Source organism: Tupaia chinensis, unplaced genomic scaffold (genome assembly GCF_000334495.1).
Source record: "Tupaia chinensis unplaced genomic scaffold, TupChi_1.0 Scaffold000399_1, whole genome shotgun sequence".
Taxonomy (NCBI): domain Eukaryota; kingdom Metazoa; phylum Chordata; class Mammalia; order Scandentia; family Tupaiidae; genus Tupaia; species Tupaia belangeri.
The window spans coordinates 865,104-882,241 of record NW_006159901.1 but is presented as its reverse complement, the minus strand read 5'-3'; the positions used below and the strand labels follow the sequence as shown (position 1 = coordinate 882,241).

Below are 17,138 nucleotides of genomic sequence, written 5' to 3'. Positions count from 1 at the left end.
ATAGAGTGGCAAAAGTGGACGGAGTATGCCTAACATTCTTGATGACATAATTGCTTCAGTTGTTGAAAACAAAATTCCACCAAATAAAGCCTCCAAGATAAATGTAAAACCAGAGCTTAAAGAAGAGCCTGAAGAAAGTAGAAAATCTACCATGAATGAAAGCAAATTGTACAGTGATATACCACATTCTTGGATTTGTGAAAAGCATATTTTATGGCTTAAGGATTATAAGAATAGTAATAATTGGAAGCTTTTCAAAGAGTGTTGGAAACAAGGACAGGTGAGTATTTTCAGACAAATAAATATACTTTCGGTTAAACTAAAGCTGGTTAAATAAAGAAAAGGGTAGGGATAGAAATAATCGGAGGAAGAAGTTCTTAACACATTTGTGCAGCAATAAGATTCCACAAGATTACCAGAATGATTATTTCTTAATTCTTAGTTTTAGTCAGATTTATATACACTGATAGGAAAGCGCTGATGATTTCATGCTACTTTCCTAGTACTATAATGCAGTATGCTGGGGGCTACCCCACCTGGCCAGACCAAGAATATCCTTGAACAGATGAACTGTGTAGATGCTTTTGCCTTTAATATTTACCCATAGAACATTTATTTAGAAATTATTTTATCAGATATCTTGAACATTATTTTATTCTTCCATGATGATGTTCTTCTGCTTGACAAAAGTTTTGATATAATATTTGATGTATATTTTAAATGACAATTTACTACATTAGTGCAGAAATTTTGAACAAATTTAAATACTTACATGACCATGCTATTAATGTTTAATTGGTTTCTTGCTTTCTGGAAAAAACATTTGTGGTATTTTTAACTTGGTTCATTCAATAGTTATTGAGCAGCTAGTAAGATCTAGTATCTTGGCTGGCATAATAGTTAAGTGAACTGGATCACACATGACCATCCTTGATTAAAATGCCAGGCCCAATAACTTGAAAAACACATGGGGGTATGCCCCCTCACTGTGTTCCCTGCCCATGGCAAACATATGAAACTTCTTGCAACCTCAAAAACAGAAAAAAGCTGGGGCCTGCAGGTGGCATGGTGGTTAAGGGCACTGGACTTGTACATGGCCAACCATGGTTTGAGTCCTGGACCTAGAGACTTGTTTGCTACGCGTGCTTTCCCCTCCCTTCGTGTCCCTCCCCTCCCCCCCATAAATAAATAAATAAGTAAAATTTTAATGGAATAATTTTTGTTTTAAAAAAAGGGAAAAGGTGCCATCTTTGTTGTTTTTTCTTTTTTTTCTTTTTTTTTTTTTTTTTGTGAGGTATTTGCTACACAGCACATGTGCTCACCAGAAAGACAGAGAGAGACAGAAAGTGAGAAATCACCCCTCAGGGGAATGGCCACATCGCAATCCTTTCTCCTCCATTCTCCTCTCAGTATCTTGGGCACGCAAGCACATGCACCGAGCGTGAGTTTAAGCCACTGGGTCCAGGACTTGAATCGCGGTTGACTACATAGTAGTCCAGCGACATAGCCATTATGCCAACTGCTGGTCCCGATGCAGTCTTTACATTAGACATTTAAGGATATAAAAATGAAAATGTAGGGGCTGGCGTGGTAGTTCAGGACACTGGACTCCCACAGAGCCAACAATAGTTTGAATCCAGGACCTTCTCTCCCTCCCCCTCTCTGGTCAAATTAAAATATGTAAATAAATTAATTAATAAAGTGAAATAATTTTTAAATGAATATATAATGTGTAAAAATAAAGATATGGGTACAAACAATTTTGTGCAAGGATTCTAAATCTTTTTAGGCTACTGCTGCCTTTCAAAATGTAGTGAGAGCTTGGTCCTCCTCCCTAGGAAAAAAACGTTGAAGCATGTATTATGTATTCAGATTTAGTAAATGTTATTTTGGTTGGTTTTCCTTAAAGTCCTTAGGCAATTAGGCTGCAATTCAGATTGTTTTCCTTGTTTATTTGTTTTGTTTTTAGATTTTTGCTATAGGGCGCATGTGCTTGCTGGAGAGATAGAAAGCAAGAAGTTACTCCCCAAGTGGATGGCCACACACCTCAGTCCTTTCTCTTCCTGGGATTTTGGGCATGTACACACATGGGCCCAGTGCAGTTTTCAGGCCACCAGATCCAGGATTAAAACTATGATCAACAATGTGGGAGTCCAGCGCCTTAACCACTACTCTACCTTGGCCCAAATTTTAATTGTTTTACAATATTTCAGAGTTCTTAATAAATACCATATTTTAGAGACTCTGTTTTTTAGAAAATACAATTATGTTTTCAATATTCTAGAATGTTACAAAATTTCAAATAACAGTATTAAGAGGCCAGTTTAGTTGTCCTCTAATATGGTTAAGGTGGCTCAATCCCACATGGCTGACGGCATGGTTTAAGTTCCAGACCTGTCAGCTTGAAAAATACCCAGTGTGTGTGTGCTTTTGTCCCAGAATCCTAAAAGGAGCAGAGAAGAGATTGTAGCATCACAGTTTCCCGTGGGGGAGGACCTTCATCTCTTTTTTCGAGGGAGTATAGGTTTCCTCTGGCAGAATCACAATAAATGAATGAATCTATAAAGTCATTAAAAATGAACAGGGACTGGCGGTGATTAAGACACTGGATTCCCAAATGGCTGACTGTGGTTTAAATTCCAGACCCAGCAGCTTGAAAAATCACTCGACTTGTGTGCATATGTGCCCAAAATTTAGAGAAGAGAATGGAGGAGAAGGGATTGCAGAGTGGCCATCCTGCCTGCTGGGTGATTTCCCACTTTCCCTCTCTCTGTCTCTGGTGAGCACACATGCCCTACCCTCTCTTTCTCCTGTGAGCACACATGCCCTATGGCAAAAACCAAAAAAAAAAAAAAAAAAAAAAGCTTAAGTTTAAAAAAATAAACTGAGTAATACATCAGATGACCTTAGATCATGTTTGTATCATTTATTGGAGTTTCAGAAGCTATGAATCTTCAGTGTTGGTTTCTGAGTTGGAAAGCTTGGAAAAATTTGAATTCATTTGACTACGAAGTAGATATTCATTGTTAGGGAATAAATCATTGAAATGAAATGTTATGCCTAGATGTTTATTGTCTCATTTTTTAATTCATGTGACTGCAAAGTAGAAATTCATTATTAGGGAATAAGTATTGAAATAAAATGTTATCCCTAGTTGTTTATTGTCTATAATTTTTTTAAAAAATTATTTATTTTATTATTATTTTTAAAATTTGCTTCAGGGCATGCACACTCACCAGAGAGAAAGAGTAAAAGTGAATAAGCAAGCAGCCAAGTCCTGGACTTGGATCACATGTGGGAGTCTAGGGCCCCAACTGCCATGCTCCCTGCCACTGGCCCCTTATTTCCTTTTTTTTATCATGTCTCTTAAAATTTTAAAACATCGTGATTCTCTGTGTGTGTGTATGGCCAGAGAGCATATGTGTTCGTCCGAGAGAAGGGAGAGAGCAAGTATCTCTCATGGGGACATGGTCACTGCAGTTCTTTCTCCTCCACCCTAATGTCCTGTCAGGATTTTAGGTAGACATGTACCCCGAGACTTCACAACATGTTTTTCAAGCCACTGGGTCTTGGGCAGGAACCATGGTTGATCATGTGGGATCCAGTTTCCTTAATAGTATGCCACGGGGCCAGCCTCCAAAAATTGTATTTTAAGTGATACAAACTCAAATGTACATAAATTATATTTTAATCTTAAGGTGGTCTGTATGTGTTTTTACTTTAAAACCTTACTATAAATATTACATATATAATACATATATCATTCACATTCTAGCTTTTAAAATTAATCTGGATATACATTAGCCAAAAAGCATTTCTCCTATCAAGATACAAAATTTTTAGTGTAGTCATTCAGAATTATTTTCTGAAAATTGCACATTTAAATTTGCTTTAAGAAATGCTGGTGAGGGAACCAGCAGTTAGCGTAATGGCTATGTCGCTGGACCTCCCACGTAGTCGACCGCGGTTCGCGTCCCAGACCCTGAGGCTAAAAACTCAAGCCGGGAGCGTGTGCGTGTGTGCCCAAGATCCCGAGAGGAGGATGGAGGAGAAGGGATTGCGGCGTGACCATCCCCCCTGGGGGGTGATTTCTCGCTTTCTGTCTCTATGTCTCTGTCTGGCTGGCGAGCTCACACGCCCTATAGTGAAAACCTCTCAAAAAAAAAAAAAAAGTTTGTGGAATGATAGAATTAAAGTTTATTTTTATGAAAAGTTTTTAAATCCATCTGCATTTTTTTTTCATAATCTACATTTTACATGAACTTTTTGAAGACTCCCCCTTCCCTCCAATTCAGAAGTTTCCATATACCTTCTAACTTTTATTTGTTTGTTTGTTTATAAGCCTGCAGTGGTTTCTGGTATGCATAAGAAAATGAACATTAGCTTATGGAAAGCAGAATCCATCAGTCTTGATTTTGGTGACCACCAAGCTGATTTGTTGAACTGCAAGGACAGCATTATTTCAAATGCCAATGTTAAAGAATTCTGGGATGGTTTTGAAGAAGTTTCAAGTATGTTATTTTTTTGTTTGCTGTTTTCTTAATTATGTCCTTCCAAAATAAGTTGTAAAATACAGCCTAACAGATCTTTGGTGTTTGAACTTATGTATTTAATTGTAGTGTAATCACAAAAAGACCAAACAAGTAATTGGAAACAAAATGTTGGGCCCTAATCCTAGCTCTAACATTATAATTTCCTTTGGCCTTGAGTCATTTATCCCTTATATATGATGAATTTGGGACAACCTATAAACTTGTAAAGATTAAAATAATAAAATTTATGTAAGATAACTTCATAAAATAAAAATATAAGATTATAATGGAAGCAACCATTGTAAAGAAATGTTTCAAATGTTACCTTTTCCTTTTGAGACATGTATATATGGGTAGTACAGTAGATTCTTTTGTTTTTTCTCTCTGAACAGTCATAAAATTAAAAAGGAAATTACCTTTTTAGTAATTAACTGCATTTTTTTATAGAACGGCAAAGAACTAAAAGTGGAGAAACAGTTGTTCTAAAGTTGAAAGATTGCCCTTCAGGAGAAGATTTCAAAAATATGATGCCAGCAAGGTATATATCTTTTGAAACTTTTTATTTTGACTTCTGGTTTTTAAATTGAACAGATTATTCCTTGAGTTTAAGTAAGCAACTACAAATGTGACTTCTAGGCTTTATTTTTGTTTTGTTTTAGGTCTTGTTGTTTTTAAATTACTAGAGTCATGAGCACTTAGAGAGACCACAAGAGAGACCAGAAAAGAGATTGAGAAAGTGAAAAAGCACTCCCTATAGGGAATAGACACACCACACAGTCCCTTTTCCTCTCAGAGTTTTGAGCCCACATGCACATGAGCTAGAATGTTTTTCATGCCACTAGTCCAAAAATAAAACTGTTGGTGATTTGGGATCCTGCCTCCTTAACCACTATGCCACTAGCTGACCCATGCTTTTTCTTTTGTAATAAAATAAATAACTAAAAACTAGGGCCAGCAGGCGGGGGAGTGGTTAAAGTACTGGACCTCTCTTATGGTTGATTGCAGTTTGAGTCCTGGACCCGGTGGCTTGAAACACACTGGGTGCTCAGCAAGGGAGAGTTCTTAGTGCTGTAGAGAATGCTCATGTTCAAGAATGCCAGGGCCCAGTGAAGCCTCCTTTATTTTATTTTATTTACTTCATTTTTTTAGAGAGAGAAATTTTTGCTATAGGGCATGCATACTCACCAGAGAGACAGACAGAAAGTGAGAAAGCACTCCCTGGGGGTGGACGGCCACGCTCCATCCCTTGTTTTCCATTCTCCTCTCGGGATTTTGGGTGTGCGCACACATTTATCCAGTGTGAGTTTTAAGCCACCAGGTTTGTGGCTCAAACGGGTCAAGTATGTGAGAGTCCAATGACAAAACCATTATCCCATCCGCTGGTCCCAAGGGCCTCTATTCTCTTAGCGCTTTTGATTTGTAGTTGTTAGAGAAGTAGAATACTGTTATAACCAGTTTCATTTCTATTTTTTGCTCACCAGTGGGTAATAACATTAAAGTTTGAATGAAGTTAAGGAAAATGTTAACCTGTCTTAATAAAGGTGGTCTTATGTTTTAAACAACTTGAAAATTATATATTTGAATGGATTTTAAAATGTGAATTTTTGTTTAATAGAATGCAATGTTGTTTTTCTCTAGGTATGAAGATCTTTTAAAAAGTCTGCCATTGCCAGAATATTGTAATCCAGAAGGAAAATTCAATTTGGCTTCTCATTTGCCAGGATTTTTTGTACGTCCCGATCTAGGACCCAGGTTGTGCAGTGCCTATGGTAGGTATTTATTCACATTGGTTCCAAATTAGAATTATGGGTGTTTTAACAAACTTGTATCTAAAGATAAATTTTCTCACGATTTTTTTCTACTTAATATGATTTTTCAATAATTCTTAAAATTTGTTTTTATATCATGCTGGGTGCTAGGAATTAATAACTATTATCTAAATACATGCTAATTTTTTATAATATATTTACATTTTTATTAGTTTGAGCTTTCTTTTTTAGTTTCCAGTGGGAATGTGTACTTGCCAAAAAGACAGAAAGGGAGAAAGCATCCCCTAATGGGACATGGTCATAGTGCAATCCGTTCTCATCCATTTTTCCATTATCTTCATTGAACTAATGGGGGATGTCTGGTACATTATTATATACATACATAAAGTATTTTGTCATGTAAAAGTTTTGTTTTGTACACAGGTGTAGCTGCTGCCAAAGATCATGATATAGGAACAACAAATCTCCATATTGAAGTTTCTGATGTTGTAAATATTCTAGTCTATGTTGGCATCGCGAAAGGAAATGGCATTCTCTCAAAAGCAGGTAAAGAAACTTGAAGAATAGTTTTGTAATAATAATTGACCACACATATACTAGCATGAGGGAATCTTTAAATAAAGTTTCTGGAAAATGTTTATTACAAGAAAATTATGAGAATCAACAGGTGGGATGTAAGTTAAGGCACTCTACTTCCACATAGCTGACTGTGGCTTGAGTCTCAGATCCAGCAGCTTGAAAATCATGCCTGACTTGTAGGTGCATGCCAAAATCCCAGGAAGAGGATGGAGGGGAAGGAATTGCAGTGTAGCCACCCCTCCTACAGGGTAATTTCCCTCTCTTTGTTTAGCACACGTACCTTATGGCAAAAAAAAAAAAATAAAAATATGCATGGATTTCAATCTTTTCAGCAGATTAAGCTTATATTTTAATTTCCTTTTTGGAAATTAAATTTCTAAAGGTTCCTTATATCATCCAGAATGTCAGCCTCTTTGTTAATAGCTACAATTCCTAAAGAGTTAGAATAGATATAGAGATAATCCCATTTTTATTACTTGAAGATTGGCTAATTTTCTCTTTTCTTTTAATTTGCCATAAGAATGCATGAGCTTGACAGAGAGAGTGAAAGAGAGAAAGCACTCCTCAAAGGGAATGTACATGCTATAGTCCCTTCTCCATTCTCCTCTTGAAAATTTGGATGCTTGCATGCACTTACACATTCAATTTGTTTTTTAAGCTGCAGGTCTGGTACTTAAACATGTAGTCAGCTCTGTGGGTTCTGGCCATTAACCACCACACCAGTGGCTGGCCCAAAGACTGATTAATTTTGTTACCTCTTTTTCATATAATGTGAAATTTACATGTAAGAATTTTTGTTCCTTCTTTTTTTTTTTTTTTTTTTTAAGCTGGCAGGTCTGAGACTCGAACTATGTTTGCCCATGTGAGAATCCAGCATCTTAACCATCACACCAGCTCCTGGCAACTTTATTTTGTTTGTTAAAAATGTACTCTTAAACTCACTTACAAATATGAATTAAATAATAGAAGCTAGTTTCTATGGCTGTAAGGATGCTTAAGACATGGTTTGTGCTACAAGCAATATTTTTTCTATCCATTATCAGAGAAGGAAAGAGCCTTTTGTCCAATATAAGTTACTGCTCAGAACCAGCAGGTGGCATGGTAGTTAAGCAGGCAACTGTACTCCCACATGGCTGTCAGGTTCAAGTCCTGGATCTGGCAGCTTGCTTTTTCTGTCTGTCTTACTCTTTCTCTGGTGAACCTGTATGCCCTATAGCAAATTTATTTAAAAAAAAAAAAAAAGTAGTAATAATGATAAATTAAATAAATAATTGTTTTTTAAAAAGTTGATTCTGGGGATCAGCAGATGGCATAATGTTTATGTCACTAGACTCCCACATAGTTGACCATGGTTTAAATTCTGGACCCAGTGGCTTAAAACTCACACTGGCTGCATGTGCATGCATGCCCAAAATCCCCAAGAGGAGAATGGGGGAGAAGGGATTGTTGCATGGCCACCTTCCTGGGGGTGTTTTTGCTCTTTCTGTCTCTGTCTGGTGAGTGCATGTGCCCTATAGCAAAAATCTTTCCTTAAAAAAAAAAAAAAGTTACCTCTCTATTACATAGGTTTTAGTTTGTGTCCTCTGGATCTCTTTCTAAAATTTTATTCCATGAATTATTTCCTTCTTAGAGACATAGATAGATGATCATAGGTCTTTATCCTTTCTCTTTCCGCTTATGACTTTAAAATAGGAACCAACTATAGACTGTTTCTTGTCTTTCAAAAGTAAACCTGCAGACCTTTCCATCATCCTACTGCTCCTAACCTTTTGACAGATTCTTTGTTGTCTCTGGCACCTTTTTTTTGTTTTTTTTTGTTTTTAATTTAACTTTATTTATTTGTTTAGAGGGACAGAGCAAGAAAGAGAGGGAAAGTGAGAAAGCAAGCTGCCTGGTCTGGGATTTGAATCCCAGTTGGCCAGGTGGAAGTCCAGCACCCTTAACCACCATGCCACCTGCCAACCCCCTTTTATGTATGTATGTATGTGTTTGTGTGTATGTATGTATGTATTTGATATTTTAACTCATTGTAATCAAGTTTCTGTAACTGCCTAGAATTTTTCTACTGCTCTGACACTAATTTCAATAAATCAGTGTTATTTCTGGAACATTTATTACTTGCTCATCTCTGTAATAGATGGCACTGTTAATTGTCACGTCTTCCTCATATATCAACGTTTGGTTCTGTGACATCACTCCACTGTTTCTGACACCTTAAGGGGTTAGAGTTTTCTAGAATTATAGTCATTTTTCCCTACCCATTCTTTACCTGTACTCTCTGGGAAATCCTGGTCATGACTTTTAGCCACCACTTAGATAACCATTTTCTGTATCCGGAGCCCATACTGGTTTTACAACTTAGTGGTTTGGTACTAAGAACATGGGAATTCATGATAGTAATCACTGTATGTGTATATTTAAGTTTCATAATGTACAACCGAAATATCCTCAAAACTATAGGCACATTTTTACGTTATTCCAGCTCCTCTCTTAACTGATGCTATTAACTGTTGTTTTGTTTGAAAAGTCGTGGTGCATTTTTATATATAAAGTCATAGAAAAATATATCAGGATGTTTCCAACAACCCAGTATAATAGATAACTACCTCATAACCATCCCAAGGATTTGAGAGTCACTTAGGCATACTTTTAAGTCCTCAGAAATATGCAGTTGTCCTCTGTAGCACTTAAGTTACAATATAGAAGATTCATTTGTTGCTTTGTTTTTGCTAGAGGGCCTCTGTGTTCACCAGGGAGAGAGAGAGAGCACTCCAGTGAGGATGGTCATGCTGCAAGCCTTTCTTCATTCCTCCTTTCTGGATATTGGGTATATGTGTTTAGGCATGTAGCATGTTTCTCACACTGCACAGTGAGTCATGTGGGATTCATTTGCCCTCACCACTGCACCATCCACTGGCCCTTCATCTACCTTTCTACATGCCTGTTCAGTCATGTACATAATTAACTTACTATACTCAAACCAATCATTCTCTTACAATCATCTACCCCTACTTTAAACTGTCCACATAAGGTGGATATCATAAAATTAAAGGTGAGTCAGCAGGTGGTATGGAGGTTAAGGCACTGGACCCCACTTCGCTAGCTACACAGTTCAAAAAATCTCTCCAAAAAAAAAAAATCACGCCGGACACAAGTGTGCATGCACACCCAAAATCCTGAGAAGAGAATGGAGGAGAAGGGATTATAGTGTGGCCATCTCCCTGGGAGGTGATTTCTCACTTTCACTCTGTCTGGCACATGAATGTGTCTTATAGCAAAAAAAAATTTATATAATAATTTTTATGCTGAACTTTTGACATTGTCCTCAGTTTTCTTGTTTTACCATGGATGGTGAAAAACTGTTAGAGATGACATTTGGTAGGTGAACCATTCTCACTTTGTCCTTTTAAACTCAAGTGACTGGGTTTAAATACAATATTTTTACTTGCCAAGATTTATTAACATGCTCTTTAATTCCATGAGGTCTTGACTGACTCTCCCTGCCATTCCTGAACAACTCAGAACTGTATCTGGCAAATAATAAACACATAGTTAATGTTTGAATTAAGAATCTCTTGCAGTGGGACCAACAGTTAGTGTAATGGCTATGTCGCTGGACTCCCACGCAGTCGACCACGGTTCAAGTCCCGGACCTGGTGGCTTAATAAACTCATGCCGGACGCGTGTGCATGCGTGCCCAAGATCCTGAGAGGAGAATGGAGGAGAAGGGATTGCGGTGTGCCCATCCCCACTGGGGGGTGATTTCTCGCTTTTTGTCTTTCTCTCTCTGTCTGGCGAGCGCACGCGCCCTATAGCATAAACCTCCCCCCCCAAAAAAAAAAATATCTTCCAGCCGCGCACGCACCCTAGAGCACAACCCCCCCCCCCCAAAAAAAAAAATATCTTCCAGCCAATTTTAAACATAAAGAATATTTTACTGTTGCAAATGAGGAAATATCCCATGTAGCTTTTTTTTTTTTTTCTTTTGGAGAGGTTTTTGCTATAGGGCACGTGCGCTCACCAGAAAGACAGACAGAAAGTGAAGAAATCACCCCTCGGGGAGATGGCCATGCCGCATTCCCTTCTCCTCCATTCTCCTCTCAGGATCTTGGACACGCACGCACACGTGCCTGGTGTGAGTTTAAGCCACTGGATCCAGGACTCGAATCGCGGTCATCTACATGGGAGTCCAGCAGCATAGTCATTATGCTAACTGCTGGTCCCCCGATATAGCTTTTAGAGCAAGCAATTTTTTTTTCCCTCTGAAAATGGAATTTCTTTAAAATCTTCACTAAAATGAAATCAGGCATTTGAAAAAGACTGTCGTACAGTTTCTGACTTAACAGATAATCCCAGTTAATATTTTTGGTTTTAAACTTCCTAAATATTTTGTAGCCTTTTTTAGATTGTCAGCATTCTAGAAAGCTAACATGTTTCCTGAACTCTTCTGCTTTGTTTTTGAAGCCACTTGCATTTTATTACAGGATAAATATGAGATTTTCGTAGGAAATAATCAAAATGCGTTTTGTCGTCCTATTCAATAGTGATGGCAATGAGTAAATCCTTTCACTTCGCTAAACCTTTTTATTCAGATATTATGAGCCTTGTCTTCTGAAGTAGTCAGTAGGACCCAACTAATTAATAATAGTCAATTAATTTATCAGAAAATGGTATGAGTACAAGTCATTGTTAGAGCTACCCTCTTGGGACAGAGTGAAGACTTGGTTACGTTTGAGAAGAGGTCTTTAATTTTCTATCTCCTCCTTTGTAGAAAACATTCTGGGAAAATCTTTGTTGCTTTGCCCCTCAGTTACAAAGGGGACATATTCTTGTTTCCTCGCCCTGTAGTCCCAGAAATTTTGAGTTACGTAAGGAGGTTTGACTCCTGTTTCAGAGTACCCTATATAGTTAGGCATTCTGCTGCTCTGTTAGATCAGTTTTAGGAGACTTGGCTTTCTGACAGTCCTTACTGACCAATTTGAAAATATTTTCTTGTGTTTTAGGAATACTCAAGAAATTTGAGGAAGAGGATTTAGATGACATTTTAAGGAAGAGATTGAAGGACTCAAGTGAAATACCTGGTGCTCTGTGGCATATTTATGCTGGGAAAGATGTTGACAAGATAAGGGAATTTCTTCAAAAGGTATCATTTAGGTTGCACACAATTTATTTCTTCACTTTGGATAAGAACTCATTAATTCATTAGTGCATCTTCACTTAACATTTATTAATTAATACATGATCATTAATAATTTTCAGTTGAAGAGAAACATGGAAATTTTTGTTGAAAGTCAAAAGCTTCTTTTTCTTGTTTCTTCGAATGATTGTTCTATGTTGCGAGTTCTAATTGACAGTTCCCACTTGCTGCTATTCCCCCTACCCTTAAAATACATGATAATTTTGTTGAACCAGATGTTATTTGAGCAGTGAAATTAATTACTTGGAAGAGTTGTAGTATAAAAATAAATGGTTTCCTGGAAATCTCTAAAGAAGGTAGAATCTTCATTTTCATTGAATCAGATTGATATTTTTGGCTGTTGACCTATGTAGTTACTCTATCTTAACCAGGTTGCTCTGTGATACTTATTTGAATAGACTGAAACACTGGATTATCTATACCTTTGATTTAGTTGTCACATACTTTAAAAGAAATTTATACTCTTTGCCCAAATATTTTATAAGTTTTTCAGTTATGGTAATTACTTTTAGGAGATCATTATTGCTGTTTATCATTTTACACTTAATCTTCTTTCTAAAAGGTTGTAATTTCTGACTGATCAGTAGTGAAGGAGCTATAGCCCTGTACTATCTTTGTTTCAGAACACCTACCAGTATTTGAATATAGAATATACTAATTTATGTCTTTATAGGAGATTATTTCTTTGATGAGTATAAGGGTTCCTTTATATGGATTTTTGTAGGTGTAGGGGGTTAGCCATATAAATACATTCATCTTTATACCTACCTTTTAAAAAGTTTCAAGGTATGTTTATTAAATCCATATATATGAATACTTAAGCTTTCTGGGAAAAAATCAAATCTTTTTCTCACCTATATGCTATATTCTTGAAACAATTTTAAGGAAGGAAACCAGACGAATGGAAAACTTCATAGGGGAAGGAGTTATTGAATATGATAACAGCATTTCAGTGTGCTATATTGTGTTCATGTCCTTTGTCTTTTCAGACTGTTGAAGAATGTTATTTTCTTTGTTTTTTCTTGGAGAGGTGTTTTTTGTTGTTGTTTTTTTGTTTGTTTGTTTGTTTTTGCTATAGGGCACATGCGCTCGCCAGACAGAGAGAGCAAGACAGAAAGTGAGAAGTCACTCCCCAGGGGTGATGGCCATGCCACAATCCCTTCTCCTCCATTCTCCTCTCAGGATCTTGGGCACACATGCACACGCACTCCGCGTGCGTTTAAGCTGCCGGGTCTTGGACTCGAACCATGGCTGACTACGTGGGAGTCCAGCGACATAACCATTACACTAACTGCTGGTCCCAATAGAATGTTATTTTCTTTAAATATAGTCGTTATTTCATAAGGTTCTGAGAACAAATGGCATTGTTAATAAAATTAAAATTTAACTGACCAGAATTTACCATTTTCCATAACCATTTTAAATCTGTATTTCAGATTTCAAAAGAACAAGGCCTTGAAGTTCTACCAGAACATGACCCAATACGTGACCAAAGTTGGTATGTGAACAAAAAGCTTCGCCAAAGACTGCTTGAAGAATATGGTGTCAGAACCTGTACTCTTATTCAGTTCCTTGGTGATGCCATTGTTTTGCCAGCAGGAGCACTTCATCAGGTATATTTTGAAGGCACTAGTTTTGAAGAAAAAGTTATTTTGAGTATAAAGGAAAGAAGACAGAAGTGACATAATGACTATACCAGTCTGCCTTTGCTAAGAAATCACTAAAGTGGTATATTACATCACTTGAGATTTAATATAATTACTTTGAGAGCTTAAATTGTTTTTACGTGGACCAGATTTCCATTTGTATGTCATGTCTGATTTAGTAGGTAGTCTTTTTTAATATAGGGCAAATGCACTCACTCAAAGAGAGGGAGAGAAAATGAGAAATCATCCCTGTAGGAGGGATTGCTACGCTACAGGTCCTTTTCTTGGGATTTTGGCCCTGCATGTACATGTGCCAGCCTGGTTTTCTTTTTCTTATTTTTTTTTAAATAATCATTTATTTTATTTTATTTGTTATTATTATCATTTAACTTGATCAGAGACAGAGAGAGAAAGAAAGTGAGAATGCAAACCACTAGGTCCATTGCTCGAACCGTGGTCAGCCATGTAGGAGGCCAGGACCTTGACCACCACACCACCTGCTAGCATCCCCCAGCATTATTTTCATGCTGCTGGGTTTAGGACTGAACTACAAAGTTGGTCATGTGGGATGCAATAACCTCAATGCTACCTTCTGTCCCATGAAGTTTAATTTTATATATATATATATATATATATTCTTTTGCTGTAGGGTGCGTGCATTTGCCAGACAGAGACAGAAAGCGATCCCTTCTCCATTCTCCTCTCGGGATCATGGGCACGCATGCACACGCGCCCGGCGTGAGTTTAAGCTTGGCGGATCTGGGACTCGAACCGTAGTCGACTACATGGGAGTCCAGTGACATAGCCATTATGCTAACTGCTGGTCCCATGAAGTTTAATTTTTAAGACCTTAATTTTAGAGGACTTAGTTATGAGGATACCTCAAAAAGTTTGTGGGAAAATGGAATTAAAATGTGAGTTTACTTTGGTCTAAAAAATGTTTTGAAATCTGCATATAACTTTTTTTATGACAATTTTTTTTCATGAACTTTTTTTTTTCTTAAAGATAGCTTTTTGCTATAGGGCGCATGCACTCGCTGGAGAGATGGAGAGACAGAAAGCATGAAATCACTGCTCAGGGGGGATGGCACGCCACAGTCCCTTGTCCAGTATCCTGTTGGGATTTTGGGCACACACGCACTCATGCCTGGCATGAGATTCAAGACACCATGTTGGGACTTGAACCACAGTCAACTACATGGGAGTCCAGGGACATAACCGCTAAGCCAACTGCTGGTCCTTCCATGAACTTTTTAAAGACCCCTTGCATACTTATTCTTGGTAATGAGGCATGGGCCCCAGGAAGTGAAGAGGGAGGGAGTATCAAGTCTTCTTATCAGGCTTTAGGTGGACTTCCTGTCTTTCTTTGGCAAACTGAAATAGTAATAGCCTATCTGATGAAAGGCGTTATGTAATTTATATAGCTATCAATCCACAAAACTTAAAAACTGCAATAAATACCTAATTTTTGTGGCTTGATAAGTGGTACCCAGGAAATAGCATAAAATATATGAGGGGGCTGGGACAGCAGGTGGTATAGTAGTTAAGGTGCTGGACTCCCCCGTGGCCAACCATGGATTGAGTCCTGGAACCTGAAGGCTTGAAACTCATGCCAGGTGCTTATGCATGCATGCCTACATTCCCAAGAGGAGAATGCAGGAGAAGGGATTGAGGTGTGGCCATCCCCCTGAGGATTGTGATTCTTCCTTTCCATTGCACTCTATATCAAAAATCTCACTTTAAAAATAAAATAAATGGTGGTATGTAGTATGGCATTAAATGCACAACAGTGAATTCCTGTAAGTAGAATGGAGCCACTGTCGGCGTCCGCCCCCAGGCTTAGCGCTATTATGGAAGAAACAGAAAAGATGAGACAAAAAGATAGAGTAGAAGTGGACACAGGCAGCCTGAGCCTAGGTAGCCCAAGCAACCTGTGCCGCCCAGACAAACTGGACGTCTTTATTTATAGTACAAGAAAACATTACACATGTGTGTTTCATGATACTTCATGGATTGGTTGCCAGGTTACAGACAATAAGAAGCCATTAACAAATCTATAAGAGATTAGTCATACCCGGGGCAAGGTGTATCCCCTGGTGGTAATCCCATCTAGAGTAAATCTCATCTTCCTTTCTAATGCAGAGAACTAGCTGTTAGGTGTGTCTGTTGGAACGCCCCTAGTAATTTCTACCCTTGCTCTGTCTGCAGCCAAGGTCAGGGAAAGACAAGTTACAAGGTTCTGCCAAACCCCAAAAGAGCATGTGGTGTTTGCTCAGCACATGTCCCCACAGAGCCACCACAGCCTAATTTAGCACTTGTAATAACAAAGTATGCAATGAAAACCTGAGATTTTAGAACTTCCATCTTTTCGACTGCTCAGTAATTGAGGTGTGCCTGACATGCATTTATTTTCTAAGGAAAACTTATTGTATTTTATGTAACTATTCCATAGGCAGTCACTGCGTATTAGCATTTATGACACATATTAATATGCACAGATTTTTTTTTTTAAAGGTTTTTGCTGTAGGGCGCATGCACTCACCAGACAGACAGAGAGACAGAAAGTGAGAAATCACCCCCCAGGGAAGATGGCTATGCCACAATCCCTTCTCCTCCATTCTCTTCTTGGGATCCTGGGCACGCACGCACATGCGCTTGGTGTGAGTTTTAAGCCACTGGGTCTGGGACGTGAACCACGGTTGACTTCATGGGAGTCCAGTGACATTGCCATTACGCTAACTGCTGGTCCCTGCACAGATATTCTTTAAATGATAATAATTGCCAAGTTTAGGATGTCAGGGTTAGATTATCATTCTTAAATTCTTAAATAGCATTCATAATATAAACATAATAATAAATGTACCTTTTTATGATAAATTCCTAGAAAATGTATTTATTTTAAATGATTTTATTTACATTTTCCCATGGGTGTTGGATCATGTAAGATTCATGTTTAATTGAGATTCACCCTACATGAATTGTTTTTCTACTTTCTAGAGCCTCTTACTAGAAAATTCTTAATTTGTATTCAATGTCAGTACCCTCAAAAGAGCAACCTGTTTACAGGAGTAGTACTCCAAATCTTTTTGAAAGTTGTAATAATCTTTGGTAATAGATAGATTTCCTTTTAGATCTTTATTCACACATATGGCTTAATACAAAATCAGTTTTTTAACCTTGATAATGGAGTTATGCTTTTTAAAAATGGAAGTATAATTTGTGTATCATAAAATTGACCATTTTTTAAATTAATTTTTCTTTTTTTTAACAGTAATACGCTATACATCATTACAGTATACAAAATGAATTTTCCATCCTACACTATCTGTTGGCTAAATCAAGCACATCAACATACACGTTATCAACAAACAATTTTCCATTTCTTATGTCTTGTATATTTTGCTTTTTTTTTTTT

General features: G+C 37.5%; 1 protein-coding gene across 5 annotated transcripts in view; it reads left to right on the top strand.

The window, feature by feature from the left end:
• Window positions 1-17,138, top strand: part of JMJD1C (jumonji domain containing 1C) — a 275,334-nt gene that overhangs the window by 254,736 nt on the left and 3,460 nt on the right. For all 5 annotated transcript variants that reach the window (XM_027774078.1, XM_027774079.1, XM_027774076.1 and 2 more), the window contains 7 exons: window positions 5-280; window positions 4,343-4,511; window positions 4,980-5,070; window positions 6,171-6,301; window positions 6,725-6,847; window positions 11,884-12,023; window positions 13,514-13,690. In XM_027774078.1, the coding sequence (XP_027629879.1) occupies window positions 5-280; window positions 4,343-4,511; window positions 4,980-5,070; window positions 6,171-6,301; window positions 6,725-6,847; window positions 11,884-12,023; window positions 13,514-13,690 (1,107 nt within the window). The remainder of the gene's footprint in view (window positions 1-4; window positions 281-4,342; window positions 4,512-4,979; window positions 5,071-6,170; window positions 6,302-6,724; window positions 6,848-11,883; window positions 12,024-13,513; window positions 13,691-17,138) is intronic.